This window comes from Dipodomys ordii, unplaced genomic scaffold, assembly GCF_000151885.1.
Source record: "Dipodomys ordii isolate 6190 unplaced genomic scaffold, Dord_2.0 Scaffold22, whole genome shotgun sequence".
NCBI classification, from domain to species: Eukaryota; Metazoa; Chordata; class Mammalia; order Rodentia; family Heteromyidae; genus Dipodomys; species Dipodomys ordii.
The window spans coordinates 2264459-2285548 of record NW_012267238.1 but is presented as its reverse complement, the minus strand read 5'-3'; the positions used below and the strand labels follow the sequence as shown (position 1 = coordinate 2285548).

Below are 21090 nucleotides of genomic sequence, written 5' to 3'. Positions count from 1 at the left end.
TTTTTTTTTTTTTCTGTTGGTCATGGGGCTTGAACTCTGGGCCTAAGCACTGTCCCTGAGCTCTTCAGCTCAAGGCTAGTGCTCTACCACTTTGAGCCACAGTGCCACTTCTGGTTTTCTGGAGCTAATTGGAGATAAGAGTCTTGTGGGCCTTCTTGCCCAGGCTAGCTTTGAACTGCAATCCTCAGATCTCAGCCTCTGAGTAGCTAGGATTACAGGCATGAGCTACCAGGGCCTGGCAACTAGTTTGGCTTTTTAAGAATGCCAATTAGCTGGGCACCCGTGGCTCACTTCTTGTAATCCTAGCTACTCAGGAGGCTGAGATCTGAGGCTTGTGGTTCAGAGCCAACCTGGCAAGAAAGTCCATGAAACTCTTATCTCCAATAAACCACCAGCAAACCGGAAGTGGCGCTGTAGCTCAAGTGGTAGAGTACTAGCCTTGAGGTGAAGAACTGAGGGACAGCGCTCAGAGTTCAAGGCCCACAACCAACAACAACAACAAAAAATCTTAGTCTCAGAAAAGCTATTTGGTAATTTAGCTATTTAGTAAAAGGTGAAAGAGTTATACAATCTGAAGAGAAACCAGAGAATGAGTATTAATTTAGCTATTTAGTAGTAGCCTAGTGGTAAAGTGTTTATCTTGCATGTACAAGGCCCCTAGTTCAATCCCTAATATCCTCCCCCCCCACACACACATACACATGCAAAGCTTATACTTACACTCTTGGAATTTATATTAAGGGGAGAGATATAATGGGAGATTTTCATTGTTTTTTATTTGGTTCAGTATGGCTTGAACTTTTAAGTATGTACATCTTACAGTGGAGAAGAAAATGTGATCGTGCTAGGCACTGGTGGCTCATGCCTATAATCCTGGCTACTTAGGAGGCTGAGATCTAAGGCTGAGGCTGAGATCACTGCTCAAAACCAGCCCAGGCATTAAAGTCCCCATGAAACTCTTATCTCCAATTAACCACTCAAAAAATGGAAGTGACACTGTGGATAAAGTGGTAGAGTGCTAGCCTTTGTGCACAAAGAGGCTTGGGGACAGCACCCAAGCCCTGAACTCAAGATCCACAACTGACAAAAAAAAAAGGAGATTTAGCCGGGCGCTGGTGGCTCACGCCTGTAATCCTAGCTACTCAGGAGGCTGAGATCTGAGGATCGCGGTTCAAAGCCAGCCCGGACAGGAAAGACTGTGAGACTCCTATCTCCAATAAACCACCAGAAAACCAGAAGTGGCACTGTGGCTCAAGTGGTAGAACGCTCGTCTTGAGCTGAAGAGCTGAGGGACAGCGCCCAGGCCCAGAGTTCAGGCCCCACGACCAACCAAAAAAAAAAGTGTTGCTCACTTTTTGACTGGGTTGACCTCAAAATATAATCCTCTCATCTCCAACTCCCAAGTATTTGGGACTAGAAGTGTAAATCCTGACAAGTCAGCCTGTTGTGAAAAAAATCATGTGTCTATGTTGCTGCATGTATATCCAGCCTATGGTTTCTGACTGCTGCATCATAGTATATGGTTACCACACTTAATTTATTATCTGCCCCCCTCCCCCAGTGGTAGACACTTGTTTCCCTCCTTACTCGTGTAGAGCCTCTTGTATTGCAGTTTATGTACCTGGGTAAGAATTTCCCTAGGAAATTCTCTCTTATTAATGAAGTTCTTGTCCTATTTTGGTATCCTCCAGCAATTGAGTCTTCATGTCCTTACCAGATTTCTCTGTTGTGCTTTCCAGTGCTGAATTTCTGTTAAAACCTGAGTTATAAAACCTGAGTTGAGTGGGTTGGGAAGGTAGCTCAGTGGTAGAGTGCTTGCCATGCATGCATGAGGCCCTGGGTTCGATTCCTCAGCACCACATAAACAGAAAAAGGCGGAAGTGGCTCTGTGGTTCAAGTAGTAGAGTGCTAGCCTTGAGCTGAAGAGCTGAAGGACAGCACCCAGGCCCAGAGTTCAAGCCCCACAACCAACAAAAATAAAAAAAAGCTGAGTTAAGGCATGAGGCATAGTGCTCCTAGAAACTATTATTACTTGAGAGTCACTACAAGGAAATAATAGACAATATAGCATACCTCACATGCTATAGACATTGTCTGCTTCTTCACTTTAGTAAGGGAAAAATAGGGTATCTGGAGATTAGCTCTAGCTCTGAGGTTGGCATTGGTAGGAATATCTTTCCATGGACCACCAGAGGCAGGATCCTGCGCTGGCAGAAAGAGTTGCTAATATCCTGAAGCCTTTGCCCAATGCATGCCTGTGGAATAGTTCCTGTGAATGGAGATGTTTCTGTTATACAAAACATAGTTAAAATGAACTTGGTGTGGTATATACCTGTAATCCCAGCACTTGGGAAACTGAAGCAGGAGGATCATGAGTTTGAAGACAAATTGAGCTAGATAGATCATTTTGGGCCAGCCTGGAATACATAGAACAGGTCTCTAAACTAAAAACTAAAAAGCTCATGTTGAGTCACTCATATAGTGCTCTAGCTTGATCTGGGCTGATTTCTCCAAGAAGGCCCTGATAGCTTTAGTGTTAGGAGTTTTTTAAGTATATGATGGATATTGAAGGAAAAACCTACAAGCTGTCTGGCAAGGTTTTGAATGCCCTTGTTGGCCACTGAGCGCCATGATTGCTTTAATCTTGTCTACATCCTACTGTTGAGGCTGGTCCTTTTTTTGAGTTTTATTAAAAGTGAAGGGAATCTTTTTTCTGAGTTGTAGGATGAGTCACTCTTCTTGGATTGCTTACCCTCTCTAGCCTCCAAGTGAAGGCTGTTGCCCATCAAATTGCCCGTTTCCTTTGATTGGGTTAGCAGCCCTGGGGCTGATCCTAGTCACTCTCCTTTCTCCATCCTGCCAGACCATTGTCTGCCCTCCAGGGCCAAGGGCAGCATACATGGTTGCTTAGACACGTCCTGCAGCCTGCAAATTGGACAGATGGAATCAATACTCATGAACCTGGAGAGGCCCAGGTAGCACAGTTAGTGACACTAGCTGCCTGGAGGGACAGCCTGCCACAGGAGGGGGTGTGATTGAATGGTGATTGGACACAGCAGCTGAGGATTAACCAAATTATGTCCCTTTGAGTTTAGGTAGACAACCCCTTCTTATTTGGACATAGACTTGTACAGAATATAAAAGAATTGCCTTAGCCCAGGGCTGAACCAGCATATATCCTAGGAGTGATAACATATAGATCTGGCACCCACCATGGCCTGGATTTATGTTATTAACATTACTGTGATCATATGTACAAAGGGAAGAGAGCCCATAAATGTGGAGTTGTAATTATGTAACAGGCACTGTTTTACATACTTCCCCTTATAACCTGCTAGGAAACCTCATACTATATGTATTATTCTGGTAAGGAATGAGGCCACAGCTTCTAGTAACTTGTCCCAGATTATATCATCATTGAATGATGTAGCTTTGACTCAGGTTCTCTATGCTTATTATAAAATGCCTTTCTTCACTAATGCCAGTGTGACCAAGCTGGCAGACTTATATGAATGAAATATAAGTTTTAGACATGAATTCTAGCTGCTTGGAAACTTCATTTCTAGTTGAGCTCTTACTCCATATTTTACCTGCAAATGTTAAAAAATTAAATCCTTTTAGGATCTCACTAAGCAACTATTTTAGATCAGGTAGAAAAAAAACCTGTATCATGTGGGAGATGGATTCTGGTTGTTTTGATTTTTATGTATTGTGTACATGGAAGTTAGGAATTTTATTCATCCGTTTAGGCAATAACTGACTTGGATACCCTGCCAATTGAAGATAATGACATTCAAGTGATACATGGAAAGCCATCAGCATTACTAGTTATAAATGCTAAAACAAACTGTAGTTTGGCTTTTTTGTTTATTTTTTGGCTTTACTGGGTTCAAATTCAGGTGCAGCTGTTTTTGTTATAGTTTATTTTTCAGATAGGTTCTCCTCTTTTTGCCTAGGCTGGCCTGGGACTGTTATTCTCCTATGGAGTTGGAATTACAATTGTGCAATATCACATCCAACTTGGTTTTTGTTTTGTTTTTTGTTTTGTTGGGCATTGAGCTTGAACTCAGGCCCTGGGTTCTGTCCCTGAGCCTCTTTGTGCTCAAAGGCTAGTACTCTACCACTTGAGCCCATAGGACCACTTCATTTTTTGAGTAGTTAATTGGAGATAAGAATCTCATGGGGACTTTTCTGCCTGGGTTGGCTTCAAACTGCAATCCTCAGATCTCAGCCTTCTGATTAGGTAGGATTACAGGTGTGAGCTACCAGTGTCGGACTTGAGCTTATTTTTTGAGAGATAATGTCACTTTTTGCCAAGGTTGGCCTTAAACTGCTGGCCAACCCTGTTTATCTTTCAAGGAGCTAGCATTACATGTAGGAACCACCGCCCTGCCTAGTTTGGCCTATTTTTGTTTTTGTTTGTTGCTGTTGATGCCAGTCCTGGGGCTTGAACCCAAGCCGAGGATGTCATTAAGCTTTTATGCTCAAGGCTAGCACCCTACCACTTGAGCCACAGCTCCACTTTGAACTTTTTTTTGGTGCTTACTTGAAGATAACTCTCATAAACTTTCCTGTTAAGGCTATCTCTGAATGGTGATCCTTAGATCTAGCTAGTCTAGCTAAGATAACAGGCATGAGCTACTGGCATTGAGCTAGTTTGGCTTTTTTTTTTTTTCTGTTGGTCATGGGGCTTGAACTCTGGGCCTAAGCACTGTCCCTGAGCTCTTCAGCTCAAGGCTAGTGCTCTACCACTTTGAGCCACAGTGCCACTTCTGGTTTTCTGGAGCTAATTGGAGATAAGAGTCTTGTGGGCCTTCTTGCCCAGGCTAGCTTTGAACTGCAATCCTCAGATCTCAGCCTCTGAGTAGCTAGGATTACAGGCATGAGCTACCAGGGCCTGGCAACTAGTTTGGCTTTTTAAGAATGCCAATTAGCTGGGCACCCGTGGCTCACTTCTTGTAATCCTAGCTACTCAGGAGGCTGAGATCTGAGGCTTGTGGTTCAGAGCCAACCTGGCAAGAAAGTCCATGAAACTCTTATCTCCAATAAACCACCAGCAAACCGGAAGTGGCGCTGTAGCTCAAGTGGTAGAGTACTAGCCTTGAGGTGAAGAACTGAGGGACAGCGCTCAGAGTTCAAGGCCCACAACCAACAACAACAACAAAAAATCTTAGTCTCAGAAAAGCTATTTGGTAATTTAGCTATTTAGTAAAAGGTGAAAGAGTTATACAATCTGAAGAGAAACCAGAGAATGAGTATTAATTTAGCTATTTAGTAGTAGCCTAGTGGTAAAGTGTTTATCTTGCATGTACAAGGCCCCTAGTTCAATCCCTAATATCCTCCCCCCCCACACACACATACACATGCAAAGCTTATACTTACACTCTTGGAATTTATATTAAGGGGAGAGATATAATGGGAGATTTTCATTGTTTTTTATTTGGTTCAGTATGGCTTGAACTTTTAAGTATGTACATCTTACAGTGGAGAAGAAAATGTGATCGTGCTAGGCACTGGTGGCTCATGCCTATAATCCTGGCTACTTAGGAGGCTGAGATCTAAGGCTGAGGCTGAGATCACTGCTCAAAACCAGCCCAGGCATTAAAGTCCCCATGAAACTCTTATCTCCAATTAACCACTCAAAAAATGGAAGTGACACTGTGGATAAAGTGGTAGAGTGCTAGCCTTTGTGCACAAAGAGGCTTGGGGACAGCACCCAAGCCCTGAACTCAAGATCCACAACTGACAAAAAAAAAAAAAAAAAAAGTAAAAAAAAAAGAAAGATGGGCTGGGAAGGTGGCTAAGTGGTAGAGAGCTTGCCTTGCATGCCTGAGGCCCTGGGTTGGATTCCTCAGCACCACATAAGCAAAAAGAAAAAAGCCAGAAGTGACGCTGTGGCTCAAGTGGTAGAGCGCTAGCCTTGAGCTAAAAGAGCTGAGGGACAGCCCCAGGCCCGGAGTTCAGGCCCCATGACCAGACCCCCCCAAAAAAAGAAAAAAGAAATGTACATCTGTGTGTCTGTGTCTGTCCATCTGTCCGTCTGTTTGTCTGTCTCTGTCTGTCTGTCTCTCCTGGGGCTTGAACTTAGGGCCTGGATACTTATCTTGAGCTTTTTTGCTCAAGACCAGCACCACACAACTTGAGCCACAGCTTCATTTCCAGCTTTTTTTAAAAATTAATATTTGGAGGAAAGCATCTCATGGACTTTACTGTCAGAAAATCTGAGCTGGCTTCAAACCACAAACATCAGATCTGACTCTCCTGAATAGCTAGGATTACAAATATGAGGTACTAGTGTTCTGCTCATAACACAGTTTTTAACAAGGTCTCCCATGTAAGCCTCTGCTGACACAGAACTCACTGGTGTAGCTCAAACTGGCTTTGACTTAGGATTGTCCCATGTCAGTCTCCCAAATTTGTGATTATTGGAGTATACTACCAATGCCCTAGCTCTTCTGTATATTTCACATAGCCAGTCTTCAAGTTCAAAGATCCTTTATACTTGGGCTGGGAAGGTGGTTCAGTGGTAGAGTGCTTGCCTTGCATGCATGAGGCCCTGGGTTCGATTCCTCAGCACCACATAAGCAGAAAAAAGCTAGAAGTGGCATTGTAGCTCAAGTGGTGGAGTGCTCGCCTTGAGCTGAAGAGCTGAGGGATAGTGCCCAGGCCCAGAGTTCAGGCTCCATGACCAACCAAAAACAAAAAAAAAAAACAAAAAACAAAAAAAGATCCTTTATTAATCTGTTCTTCTGATTGTGCTCTTACATTTCTTTTTTTATTCATTGTATTTTTCAGTTGTAGAATTCGATTTTATTTTTAGCAGTACAGTATTCTTATCTTTGAGCCATGCCTCCAGCTAGTATTTTTTAAAAAAATAATTTCTTTTTTTTGTCGGCCATGGGGCTTAAACTCTGGGCCTGGACACTGTCCCTCAGCTCTTCAGCTCAAGGCGAGTGCTCTACCACTTGAGCCACAGCGCCTCTTCTGGCTTTTTTATTTTGTTTATGTGGTGCTGAGGAATCGAACCCAGGGCCTCAGGCATGCAAGGCAAACGCTCTACCACTGAGCTACCTTCCCAGCCCTAAAAAAATAATTTCTATATCAACTAAATTAATTGCTTTGGTCATTATTTGTTTTCTTGATTCCATTGAATAGATTTGCTGAGCAAAAAGCAAATAAAAGGAAGGGAAAATAGAAAAGTTTCTCTTTCTTGACTTTCATGAGCCTCCTTAAAGCAAATATTTATAATTCTTTGTTTGCCAGGTCATGGATCTATACTTCTTTATTGTTGATGACTGGTCCTTTATTTTGTTCATTTGGAGGAGTCAGATTTCCCTGATTCTTCAAGATCTTTGTAGCTATACATTTTAAGCTGTAAGTACTTAAACTTTCACCAGTCGTCTTTTCCAAAGATTCAGGGTAGGTCGTCTTGTGTGGTCCATGGGTGGGTGAGTCCTCAGGCAAGATAACCTGGTAACTGAGTCAATAATTTGGCAGGCCCAGTACTTGAGTCTGATGGGGTTATGCTAGAACAAGGCAAAGCTAACCTGTTTGAGCTAGCCCCATGCAAGAGAACACTGGAGAACTTGGTTCTGGATTAGAGAAAAAGATCATTTCTCAAATGTTGGGGCTATTTGGCCTTGGGGCCAGTCTAGAGCTAAGGCTACTGAGGTTGGAAGCGCAGAGACCAAGTAGCAAAGTAAACATAGAACCTCCCCTATCAAGAGCCTCAGCATTCAGGTACTGGTCTAGAATCTGGGGCACAGAAGACTGCACTAAAATTTCACTAGGATGGGTTTGGTTTTAAGGTCTGAAGAAAAATCAGTGCTCACTTCACATAGAGAGGTATTGCTTGGTTTGGCAGTAGGGATGTCATGGGTAATGAAAAACTGTCCTTCTACCCTTATTAGTGCATCTTTATTTCTGTGCTATGTCATCGCCTACCTGGATTCCTTCTCCCTTTTAAGGTGTTTTCCAGGCAGGCAGAATCCAAAGAAACTTTTGCCATTTTGTTGACATCCTGCTGAGAAGCCTTTGTTGACCTTCTCCTTTATTCTGCTACTGTATATGTCATTCCTCATACAATAACCTGCATCATACTTTGCTATAATTTTATACTTAATTGTTTCCTTCCTGGCGAACTGACAGCTCCATGCGAGTATGGACCCTGGCATCTAGTAGTAACTAGCACATAGTAAACATGTGATATATAATTGTTGAATGAAGATTTTGTGTTTTCTAGGTAAACTGGGCATGTAACACTTCGGTCTCTGATTATTTCCAGTGTGGTACAGGTCCTGCTTGCTGCTGGGGCTGATCCAAACCTTGGGGATGATTTTAGCAGTGTCTACAAGACAGCCAAAGAGCAGGGAATCCATTCTTTGGAAGGTAAGCATGGACTACCCAGGTGCTCCAGAGTTATTTTCCTATGCTGTCCATCTGCTTTGCTGGGTACCAGGACTACAGACAATGCTTGGAACAGATGCCTTTCACAGTCATTCTGGCTTTACATTTTATTACTTTAAACATATTAGGGAAAGAAATGGAAGCCTGAATTCATGACCAAATTGGAGTGGGCCACATTTTAAGTGGTATTCTCCTGAAAATGCCTCAGCCAGGGGAGCCTCAGACGAGTGGGCAATGGAGCGAGCTTCAGTGAAATAAGAATTAGGGCAACTGCATGGAATGTGGATTTGCTCTCACTTCCTGAAGACTTACCCTGTCCTAGAATTGCCTAACAGCCTAACTGGTTTCCTCTGCCTTAGAAGTCCCTAAATGCTACTCTGAATGCTGCTTTTTCAGTATGTTATGTTATCTCTGAGACAGGCCCTTCATCTTACTGTGTGATCCAGGACAAAGTATCTTGAGGTCTGTGCTGGAAAATGGGTTTGTCATCAGTGCCTCTTGGATGTCATGTGGGTGATCATTGGGACTTCAGAAGAGGCTGTGTACCAAGGCCCAGCATCTGTCTAGGAAGGTACCTGGGGAAGTCAGACTGTGTGGCCTTTGATAAATGACCATTACAATATGAAGTAGAGAAGAACTCATGTTGTTTTTGTGGTATACAGAAATGAGTATTTTCCTTTTTGCCTTTTGCTTAAACAGACTGTACCCACTTCCTGTCCATTTTCCTGAATCACTATGACTGAGATTTCCAGCAGCAGAGCAGCTGGGCAATGGTTTCTTTAGGATTGACATTGATACCTGGAAGACAAACAGCATTGCTGACTGCCTAAGGGTTCTACCTGGACCACGAGAGAGATTAAGCAGAATGGAACAATGCACTCAGCTCTCAGAGCTTTTCAGTGAGGCTAGACTGGTTGAAAATCAGGCTGTGGAGGCCCTTCAGGAAGATGTCTTTACTATGCAAGGAGAAAATTTCTCCAATCAGTAGCTTGAGGGAAATGGAGAAGAACACTATTTGGCACTGCTGCCAAGGTCAAGGTCAATCATCTCCTTGCTTCCCCATCTTTCTAAACATGATTCTTCATTATAGTAGCTAGATCCTCCATAAAGGCCTTTTTGCCTTGGACAATAATGGCAGTCTGCCCTCAACTACTCTGAGTGTTCCCTAAATCTTGACTGCTTGGGTGGCTATTTGATCTCTGGCCTGCCTGTATGTCTTTTCTACCCCGCCTCCTACTCCCATCCCCAGCTGACAGTTCAACATTGAGGCCATGACCTATGCTTCTGTGGATTCCACACTGAGCGAGGAATGCTCAGAAAACAAGTTCCTGAGTACCAAATAAATATGCCCTGAGTTTTCTGCCTAATTTGTGGTGCCACAATTTCTGGACTGCCCGCTCCTCACTCAAGCACCACATCCCTGAGGAGCTCTGTCTTCTCTTTGGCATTCTCACCGGAAAGCTCAGAGATGCATTTGTGAGATGGCAATACCTGGAAGGAGGGAGGGAATTCTTGCCTTCCTCTTTCTGCTTTCAGGATCCTGGCAGGGCTTGAAAGATACAGAATATCAGTGTTATGAAGCTGTCTAGTTGAACTTGTGCTATCTGGTTCAACTTTTTTTTGTAGCTTTGTGTTCTAATGTTTCTCTCCAGGTTAATACTCATATTTAGCATTCTATATCAGTACTCAACTAACTTGGGCAAGAGCCAGTCCATTGACATGTTAAGGTCTGTGGGCCACTTATTCTCAGCGTGGCCATTTAAGGTAGAAAGAACCATAGGTAGTGCACAAGCAAATGGATATGCAAGCATTTCAATAAAACTTTACTGCCTATGCAGTAGGCTGGGTTAGGCCCATCAGTTTACACCAATCCTGTTGCAAACAATTTGTATTCTATTTATTTGGTTAATCCCTTATGAATTCCTTTTTTTTTGGGGGGGGGGGTCCGGTCGTGGAGCCTGAACTCTGGGCCTGGGCGCTGTCCCTCAGCTCTTCAGCTCAAGGCTAGCGCTCTACCACTTGAGCCCCAGTGCCACTTTCGGCTTTTTTCTTTTTGCTTATGTGGTGCTGAGGAATCGAACCCAGGGCCTCATGCATGCAAGGCAAGCGCTCTACCACTGAGCCACTTTCCCAGCCCCTTCTGAATTCTTTTTAACTCATGGCAGCCTTGCTACACTCTAGGTAGATTAGGTAGACGAAAACAACAAAAATAATGGAAAAGGTAATTACCCTTTTTTTTCTTCCTTCTTTCCTTTCTTTCATGCCAGTTCTAGAGCTTGAACTCATGGCTTCAATTATGGCATTCTATCACTTGACCTTTTTGCTCAAGTTTTTTCTATCTCAAGCTTTTTTCTACCACCTGGCTTTTTGCTAATTGGAGATAATTGTCTCTCAGATTTGTCTGCCCAGGCTGGCTTCTACCTAAGATTCTCAGAGCTCGGCTTCCTGAGTAGCTAGGGATACAGGTAGAAGCTACTGGTACCTAACAAAGATCAAGATATTCAGGGCTTGAACTCCAAATCTCACACTTTGGCTTGGATTTTTTTTTAACCCAGGGCTGGTTCTCTACTTGAGCCATGTTTCCAGCCTCCCAATAACCTTTTCAAGAAAGGAAATTAGGTTATCCTGGTATAGTAATGTCTTATTCCTTGTAAATTCACATTAGTGCTAGTAGTTTCCTATTTTAGATCCATTGTAAAAAAAAAAAATACATTATAGGACTGAGGTGTTGCTTAGTTGGTAGTGTGTTTGCCTGTCATGCCCAAAGCTCTGGAATCAATCCCTAACACTGCCAAAGATTTTAAAAAGAAAGGAAAGAAGGAAGGAATTTAGAAAATTGTTCAGAAAACATTAAACATCTGTAATTTGCAAGGTCTATGTCTTTGTACTTTTTGTTGTTGTTGTTGGCTTAAACTCTGGGCCTGAGCTCTGTCCCTCAGCTCTTTAGCTCAAGGTGAGCACTCTACCACTTGAGCCACATCACCACTTCCGGTTTTCTGGTGGTTTATTGGAGATATGAATTTTCTCTGCTTTTCCTGTCTGGACTGGCTTTGAATCGCAGTCCTCAGATCTCAGCCTCATGAGTAGCTAGGATTATAGACATGAGCCACCTATGCCTGGCTCTTTGTACTTTCTTGTTTCCAAACTACATTCATCTGACAGTTTTTCTAGCAGCTCATCTTATTTTCAAAGGCATATCAATTTGGATGTACTCTGTTCTACCTTCTATGATAACAGTCCGTAAGAAATGTCAGGGCTCTTGTTTCTCCTTATCAGCCTAAGCCTTTGGCACTTCTTCAGCTTTCCCTCTCCCTCGCTCCCTTTTTTCCATTCAAAGATTTATTGCCCGTCTACTGTGAGCCAAACTCTATGGCCACCTCTAGGTCATCCTCATTGACAGAAATCTCTCCTCATAAACAGAAATTCAAGGATTCTGTGGTTCCCTTTTCTTTTGACTAGATTGATTTTTTTTTTTTAATGGAAGTTAACCTGACTTATGGGAATGGGCCAGAATAAGAGGTGTGTCTCCCTTCCTCAGAGCGGAAAACCACAAGATCTGGACAGCTGGATGGTTCTTCATTATCAAAGCATAGAGTTATTGGCAGAGCCAGGGCTTAACTAAATTTCTAATTGATGTTTCTGTGGAACTCAGCCTATTAGTACTGATGGAAAATGGTGAATTGTAGTTATGACCTTGGCAAGACCTCTCTCCCAGTAGTACATCCCTTGTCTATGTTGTTGTAAAGATGAAAATATGTAATATGTGAATTGTAAAGTGGTCTATAGTTGTAGTTATTTATTAGTTAAATTTATTTGTAATTCAGCATGCTTTTACTGAGTGTTTGGCACTCTGCCAGATGCTAGGAATATATAAACGAATATTCATAGTATATAAAGGAATGACTATATATTCCCTCAGCAGTACTTCGAGTCAAGTGCAAAGACAGACCAGTGAGTAAGGATTCACAGTACAGTGTAGTAAATGTAAAGGTAGCTGTACAAAGGATGTCAGCAACACTGACAAGAGGTAGTGGTGAATTCTAGCTGATATGTCATGGGGTTAGTGATTTCTGAATTGGGTCTTACAGGTGAGTTAGAGGTTGCCATCCCCATGAAGAATGTCCTTCTGGGTGGAAGGAATAAAATGCAGAGACAGGTTCAGGGTATGTGATCCCAAGTGGCATCATCTGCCAGGGTTTTAAAGAAGAAAACAAATGAAGTCAGAGAGAGATGGTTATAAAGGAAAGGACCTTATAAGGCCACTCTAGGGAGCTCATACTATGTTCTGAAGGCCTTTAAAGGATTTTAAGCAGACAAATATTATTTATATTTGCATTTTAGATGGTTCATTTTGTCAGGTTAGAAAAGGCTTGAAGGGGAGAGATTGGCAAAACTTCCTGAACTTTTAAAAATGATTTGCCTCTTGACAATCTGAGGAAAAAAAATTTACTCTTTTCCTCCAAAAGACACTTAAACTGTTTGGTAGTTTGTGAAACTTGATCCTCATGGTAAACTTGACTAGATTTAGAGATGCCTATAAGACTCATAAAGCTTATCTCAAGGAGTTGTTATGAGGACTCTGACCTAATGAATGGATTAATCCCTGGATGGATTCCTAATATGGTATTTTTTGTAGATGGTTGAAAGTTAAGAAGTAGCGCCTGTTGTAGGAAGTAGTCATGGGGGGGTGTCATTGGAGCTATGTCTTGGCTTGGCTTCTTCCAGTATTCCTGGACCTCATGATATGAACTGCTCTTTCCATCAACCCCTCCTTACCCTCATAGTCTGTAGATCTAAAACCGTGAGCCAAAAATACTTCTTTCCTGTTTTTGTTGTTTGTAAGATATTTTGGTCACAGCTACACAAAGTAATCTAATGAATGCATGGCTCCTATAGGTGATCTTTAGGGATGGAGTAAATAGAAGTTAGGAAGATATTAGGAAGAGGTTGAGTACTCAGTGAATTGATAGACTTGATGGAAAGGAGGTACCTATGGTAATACCTCAGCTTCTGTGTGAGTACAGCTGGGTTTGTGGGTATAGACCTTCAGAGGTCATGTGGCAAAAACAGGGATTTAGGTGTCACCAGATTTTGGTCATAGTTAAAGGAATGGTAAATAAAACGCCCAAAATAGCCCTTGGAAAGAGTTCATAGTGAGGAGAAAGGAGAGCAAATTCCTCCTTACTAGATCCCTGCACGTAGGGTACAAGGAGGAAAAAGGAAAGCACCCCAAAAAACTTTTGTCTCTGTTCTGTATGCTCAGAACAGGCACAACCTAAGGAGGATCTTTGCCTTCCTCTTTTAGGATCTGTCATAGGATGGCCGTGGTTTGAGAAGCCCTTTTGTCTTGGTTATATGCACTGCTCCTTAGCAGGGAGCCTGTTCATCCCCTCTTTTCAGGTTTGATATTTCTGGATAGAGGTGGGTTTACTGGTACAAGTGACTCAAGAGTGCTTGGTATGGAAATCTCCTTGACCTGACTGTCTTTTCCATTCTCTGCAGCCTTCAGAGTAGCATCTTCAGAGGCTCAATGGTGTCCTGGAGAAATAGATAAGGTTTCCATGCCTGGTAGCTGTGGTTCAGCTAAGTCCTGTTACTATGTAATTGAGAAAGTGACAGTCTTTTTCTGTCTTCTATTTTTTGGGGTCCTGTTGTGGGGCCTGAACTCCTGGCCCTGGGCACTGTCCCTCAGCTCTTCAGCTCAAGGCTAGCACTCTACCACATGAGCCACAGCGCCACTTCCGGCTTTTTCCTTTTTGCTTATGTGGTGCTGAGGAATCGAACCCAGGGCCTCATGCATGCAAGGCAAGCGCTCTACCACTGAGCCACCTTCCCAGCCCTTTTTCAGTCTTCTTGTCTGTAACATAGGGACAACAATATTTGTCTTAGAGTTGTTAGAATTAGTAGAGATAATTATATGTATATAAATTGCAATGACAGTTAAGCTACTCTATGGAGGTGGGTTTTGGCTCAGTGTAACATAGGAAGCCTGATTAAGAGGTAGTGAACTCTTTACCCAGGGAGTACTGACATGCTGGATGTCTGCTCAACAGGGATTCTGTAAAGAAGTTTCTTGGTCTAGGTCACTGAATTATGCGGTCTCCAATGTCCTTGCCAGCTGTGTGACTTCTAAGGTTCTAAAAGCTCTCAGCTCCACATCAGAGCAAGTAATATATTTAGAGGAAGTAGAATTTCAACTGGCCTTTTGGAGTGATAAAGGAAAAAAGAAAAGGACACTGGACACAGGTGGCTCACACCTGTAATTCTAGCTACTTAGGAAAGTAACTTTTGAGGATCATGGTTCAGAGCCAGTCTTGACAGGAAAATTTGTGACACACTTATCTCCCATTAGTCACCAAAACGCTTGAAGTGGACCTGTGGCCTAGATGGTAGAGCAATAGCATGGAGAAAAAAAAAAAAAAAAGCTCATGGAGAGTGCCCAGGCCCTGAGTACAAGCCCCAGAACTGTCTCACACAAAAAATCCTAAGCAGGGGGACATAGCTTGAGGAGAAGGACACAAATAGGACAGGTATAGAGGCAGGAGAGGGATTGTAGCAGTTTGCCAGTTTATTCCCTGTTTTCTTGACCACATTCCCTTCAGTGCCTTGAGCCTGTCCATGCCCACTCCAAGAGATTTCCACTTGTGGCTGGCTGAAGGGTGGTGGGCCCTAATCCTCAGGTGGAAGAGGCAGTAAATTAGTGGCAACAGTAAACAAGTCGCCTAGCCTGGGATGCCGCTGGCTGCTTGTAAGTAACTGTTATAAACATTGAGTGTCTGGGACTGTCAGAAATGCAAGCGAGCATTCTGAGTGCCTCTCATATGTACAATTAAAACGATAAAACACGGCAGAAACATGGCCAGAGTCGATTATAAATCAGCTTCTCTTCTCAATTCCGAATGGCAGCTGAATAAAGATGAGTTGTGCTGGTTAGATTGGCATAAGCTTTGAGTAGAGGGCTGGCTTGCCAGGCTGAACCTGCCCTAGGACAAGTCTACCTACCTACAGTTCTCCTTACCATAGTTCCAGGGCTGCAGGTCCTGGCCTGCCCCAGCTGACCTCCCCATCTCTTGTCTTCAGATGGGGGACAGGACGGTGCAAGCTGGCGTGTCACAAAACAGTGGACAAGTGCCCTGGAGTTCAGGAGGTGGCTAGGAGTCCCCGTTGGCGGTAATGGAACTGCTCTCTGTTCTGTAATAGTGCTCCCCAACCCCAGTTCCTGCTAAGGAGTGGTCTTTATCAGACTAACTCATCCACTCAATATAAGTTAACCACCCAGGGTATTAGTTAACCACTGTGTGTCCAGCTCTACCCAGGCACAGAAGAGAGAATGTCTACCTCAAGAGCACAAACAGATGAGGGTACTGAGGCTCCCAAGGAAATAAGACTCTTCTAGAGAGCTTAACACACAGATTCCTGGCCCCACTGTAGGATTCTGTAGGTTTGGAGTAAACCTGAGGCTTTTGCATCTCTAGCAGTCTCGTATTTCCTAGAGCCTCACAAACCAGACTACAGGTGTTAATTTGCAGACTTGTGCTTGGACTGCTTAAAAGTGTTCTTAAGACCTTTATTTCCTTGGAGAAGAGACATTTATCTTGCAACTTTTAGTTTATTCATAGACTGTGCTTAAGCCCCATGGTATTGTGGTGGGTTTGCAGAACGTTTAGGAGTCATTTTCTATACTTCTCAGAGTCTCTGTCACCTGATTTGTTAAATAAAGGTTATTGGGAAGTTGAAGGTGATACATTTATTTCTCACCTAAAACCTAGAACATAGAAGAAATTACATTAACATAAACCTCTGTTTTGTGTTATAATTGCCACTATTCTTATACGTCATTCGGAATGTCTGACGTAGCCTCTTAAGAGCTTTTCCACACTAACAAACTTATCCTCAAAGAACTTATTATCAACTGAAGTCAGAGGACTGGCCATTACCTAATTGTCTGACCTTCTGCAGTTCATTCTGTGTCTCTATGCTGGTGTACTGTAGAGAATGATATTTCCTATGTCTAGGCCTCAGTCAGTTGAATGCCACACATGGTAGTGTACACCTGTAACCCCATTACTCAAGCAACTAGGGAGATGATACTGGGGTAACAACAGTGATAGCTACAGCCTTGTGATGTAGGCACTAAAGAATACTGAAATAGAGCAGTGATGTCAAATGCCAACAAAACCATTTCTTGTACTTGTGTAGAACCAGCAACCTTATTAGCCTGCCTGTGCCCTCCCTGAGTCTGCTGAGAGCCTCTGGCTTGTCCAAAGGCTTGGAAATCCGCCAGGCTAAAAGCTCTTTAGGCATGTTCTTTTTAATAATGTCCCTGCCTCTTCCTGATCTGTGCTGGGAGCTGCCCAGTCTCATTGCACCTCCAGGGCCAGAGGTGGTTTGTGCCATGTCTCAACACTGCCAGTCCCCACAGAGTGACCAGGATAGACAATGCACTGTCACTTCATCAGGCGTTTGGGGCAACTTGCAGATGAAATGGATCCACGGTTAGTTTGTTTCTATCCTTTAAGCTCTCCAAATCTACATAGATATATATGTCTTTCTCTCCTAGGAGAGGGAGGTAGACTAGTTGACATGTTTTATTAAAAAGAATAAATTTGATGCATTTATAAAAATAAGAAAGTATGATAGGGTGGCAAAGAACTAGTCTTGTGATTTTTAACTGATTTACATATTTTGTGTATAAATATTTTTTCATCAAAAGTTCCAAATCAGGGATAGGTCCCACACACCACACAAAATATATTAGAGACATTTATATGGATAGCAGGAAGGGAGACAGAGAGCTGAAATTTTCCAGGCACCCAGTGATTGATGGGGGCTGAGGCTCCCCCTGACGCTTTATTGAGTTTCCGATGATTATCTCTCGCTGAGACATTTTTTACAGATGACGGTCGAGCTGTCACAATGGACCATGGGGGAAAAAAATCCAACAATAATAACACTTTAATCTTTTTACTGCACTGCTCCCTAGTATCTCAGATTCATCTTCCCTGACGCACGCAGTTCATTATTCTGCCCCTCCCTAGATGGGAAATAAAGGAAAATAAATATATATGTAGACACACTTACCCATGTACATGCACATACACACACTGAGTATATAAAAGAGACCACCTCAGAACCAGAGAGGGGCAGAATTTATTGTTCTTTTTGCAAGTGTTGAGGTTTATTAGTAGAGATGCTTGGTTGGCTTGGAATTGGCTATTAATTACAGCATTTTGTATTTGTTTTTTATTGCGAGTTTTTAACATCTTGAAGGAAAGGCAGAGGAGAAACAAGCAGGTGCTGAGATGGGGAGCCCTGACAGACCAAGTTGAATCAACCACGTAGCATAGTGTTAAGAGGCAGAGATGGCTGACTTCTTCCTCTTGCTGCCAGGCTGTCCCAGAAACTGAAAGAATACTTACTGTTTTGGTTAGGGTGGGGGCAGTATAAGAGAGATCAAAGCAGTCCAACTAGCTGTGAGCATATCAGCTATTCTGAAAGTTAGAAGAGGCAGGAATTTTAAGTAGTTCAGCAGAGTTTAGATGGGTCTGTAGACAAAAGATTAACAGATTTATATGAGTGGCCCTTACCTGTTAAATTTGTTGGTGTGAAAGTGAGACATGGGCTCTGGAAAGCCATTACCTGTCTCTGGGCCAAGGAAGATGCCACATAGACTATTGGGGGCATATACAAAGTCAACAATCTGTTTTTAAGCTCCTTGCCAAACTTCCTGATCTCTCCTTCTTTTTCATGGGGTTGAGAGAAGGTGGGTTTGGAGTCCCTGTAAGAAGGCTACTCTACTGTCCAGGAGAGTGAGTTCTGTCCCACCCTTCCCTATAATTCTCAAACCTTTTCGGAGTTCCTACCTTGCATCAGCTCCTGTGGTACACTGGAGTGGAATGAGCAGCATCCTGTTCCTGAGAAGAAAGGTTCTTATTCATGGACAGAGGGCGTGGTACCATTTTCAGGTGAGGAATGGTCCTGTAGCCACAGGCCAGGCCTAGTGATCATGAATGTCTTTGCTCTGCAAAGGATGATATGTAGAAGATGGAGCATCTCTCCTTCAAGAGCCTTATTTTCTGCTTAGCGAGACAAGCTTAATATCTATTCATGAAAAAAAGTATTTTATCGAGCATGTACCCTGTTCAAGAGTATATACAGGAAACAATCTGAGAGTGCAGATTACTATATGAAAAATATATATATATAAAGCTGATGCAGAGGCTCACACCAGTAATCCTAGCTACTCAGGGGGTTGAGATTTGAGGATCACGGTTCAATGTCGATGAGACTCATCTCCAGTTCACCACCAGAAAATCGGAAGTAGTGCTGTGGCTCAAAGTGGTAGAGTAGTAGCCTTGAGTGAAAAAGCTCAGGACAGTGCCCAGGCCCTGAGTCAAGCCCCACAACCAACAACAACAACAAAACAAAAACAAGTGCTGGGTTCATGCCTATAAAGCCTAGCTAGTCACAAGGATGAAATTGGGAGGATCACAGTATGAGGATCATGTAGACAAAAAAAGTAAAAAACCTATTTCAACTAAAACCCATTTCAACAAATATGAAAGCTGGGAGCAGTGGTGTATGCCTGTCACCACAGCTATATGGGAGACATAAATAGGCTGGCCCGGAGGAAAAAAAAATGAGACTTTATTGAAAAATAATGAAAGCAAAAGGACAGAGTGCTTAGCCCAAAATGTAAAATAAGAAGATATAATGAAGCCATTCAATTGAGCAAACCAGCTCACTCATTAAATGCTAGTATGCTTGCAATAAGTTGCATGCTAATTCTTCATTTATTAAATAGGAATGATAGCCTACTGTGGTTCTTGTGAGGAAAATAGTTGTAAAGTTTCTGACACATAGTAAGTGTTCAGTAAACAGCCATTATTTTCTGTCACCTTAAAAGTTATATGTTTAGTTATCTGAATATTAGAGGAAGGAAGAAGACTCAGTCTTGGGAGTTTTAGCCTTTAGTACTTGACTTTGACCCTCTACTTAGTATGAAATGGGCCTCTACCATTCTCCAGTATTGGTGTTGGAGGTGGTTCTACCCAGAGTTAGGATGGCATCAGGAAGAGGAAACAGTACAATATAACTGTGTTGCCATTTATTGAATCCTTGCTATATGTTAGGGGCAATATGCTTGGCTGTTTACATTTTTTTAATTTAAAACTTTGTATTTTTATTATTTTACTATTTACATAGGTGTACAGAGCGTTTAATTATTTAAAAGTAAATATAAGATTCCTTTCTAAGCACCAGGGGCTCATATCTATGATCACAGTACTCAGAAATGGGATCACCATTCAAAGCCAGCCTGGCAGACAAAAGAAGGGAATAAAGCTATAGCTCAAGAGGTAAAGTGTCAGCTGTGATCAGAAAAAGCCAAGAGAGAGGTCAAAGCCCTGAAGTTCAAGCCCAAGTATAAATAATAATAAATGATTTTTGATAAATTTTTGTTTTTAGATATACTGGGGTTTAACCTCAGAGCTTTATGCTTGCTGAGCAAGTTTGCTCTACCATTTGAGCCACTCTGCTAGTCTCTCTTTTCTAGCTTTTGGTAGTTAATGAATTTTGAAGAGTGAAAAATAAAACACTTTGCAAACTGGATTCTGAAAAAAAAATACTAATACCATAAGCTGTGAATCTTTGGAATGTGTTACCTAATCTTGATTTTATAAGTAAGGCCCATTCTGACCTTTCTGCTTTATGTTTATTATAAATGTCAAAGAGCAGTTGTTTAAAATTTATTTCTTACAAGGTATTTCCAAAGTGCTAAATTTGCTTGAGTTTAGGATATACAATTCAAAATTATGTACACTGAAGAATAATAGTAATCTCTGTTGTAGATTTAAAGAACATATGTTAGGGGCAATATGCTTTGCTGTTTACATTTTAAAATATAACAGCTTCATTGAAATTTAATTTACCATTAAAATATATAGTCTGCTTATTTGTAGTATACATGCAAGAGTTATGCAACCATTACCACAATCAGTTTTAGAACATTTTCATCACCTCAGAAAGAAACCTCCTATCCATATAGCCATTATCCACTCAACTAACCCTAACCCCTGGCAATCAGTAAAGTCTTTCTGTCTCTATAGATGCCTAAACTGTACATTCATTATCAATGAAACCAGTAACCTATTACTGACTTCTTGGTATAATATTTGGGCAGAATTCAGATTGTATCAATACTTCATTCCTGTTTGTTCGTTTTTGTGCCAGTCCTAGGGCTTGAACTCATGGTCTAAGCGCTGTGCTGTGCTGTGCCTAAGCTAGTTTTGCTTAAGGCTTGTGCTCTACCACTTGAGCCATAGCACCACTTTCAGCCTTTTCTGAGTAGTTTGTTGAAAGCAGCCTTTCTGGCCCAGGCTGGCTTTGAACTACGATCCTCAGGTCTTAACCTCCTGGCAGATGTGAAATGGTATTTTATTGTGGTTTTGGTTTGCATTTGCATTTCCCTAATGGACAGTATTGTTTAACATCTTTTTATGTGCTTCTTGGCCATTCGTATGTCTTGTTTAGAGAAATGTCTATTAAAATCTTTGGCCATCATTTAATTGGGTTTGCTTTGGGCAGGGAAGGTGGCTCAGTGGTAGAGCGCTTGCCTTGCATGCATGAGGCCCTGGGTTCAATTCCTCAGCACCACATAAGCAGAAGAAAAAAAAAGCCAGAAGT

The 21090-nt window shown here is 42.2% G+C and overlaps 1 protein-coding gene across 1 annotated transcript in view; it reads left to right on the top strand.

The window, feature by feature from the left end:
* Positions 1–21090, top strand: part of Clpb (ClpB homolog, mitochondrial AAA ATPase chaperonin) — a 134199-nt gene that overhangs the window by 40341 nt on the left and 72768 nt on the right. The window contains exon 4 of the mRNA XM_013014177.1: positions 8285–8388. Coding sequence (XP_012869631.1) covers positions 8285–8388 — 104 coding nt within the window. The remainder of the gene's footprint in view (positions 1–8284; positions 8389–21090) is intronic.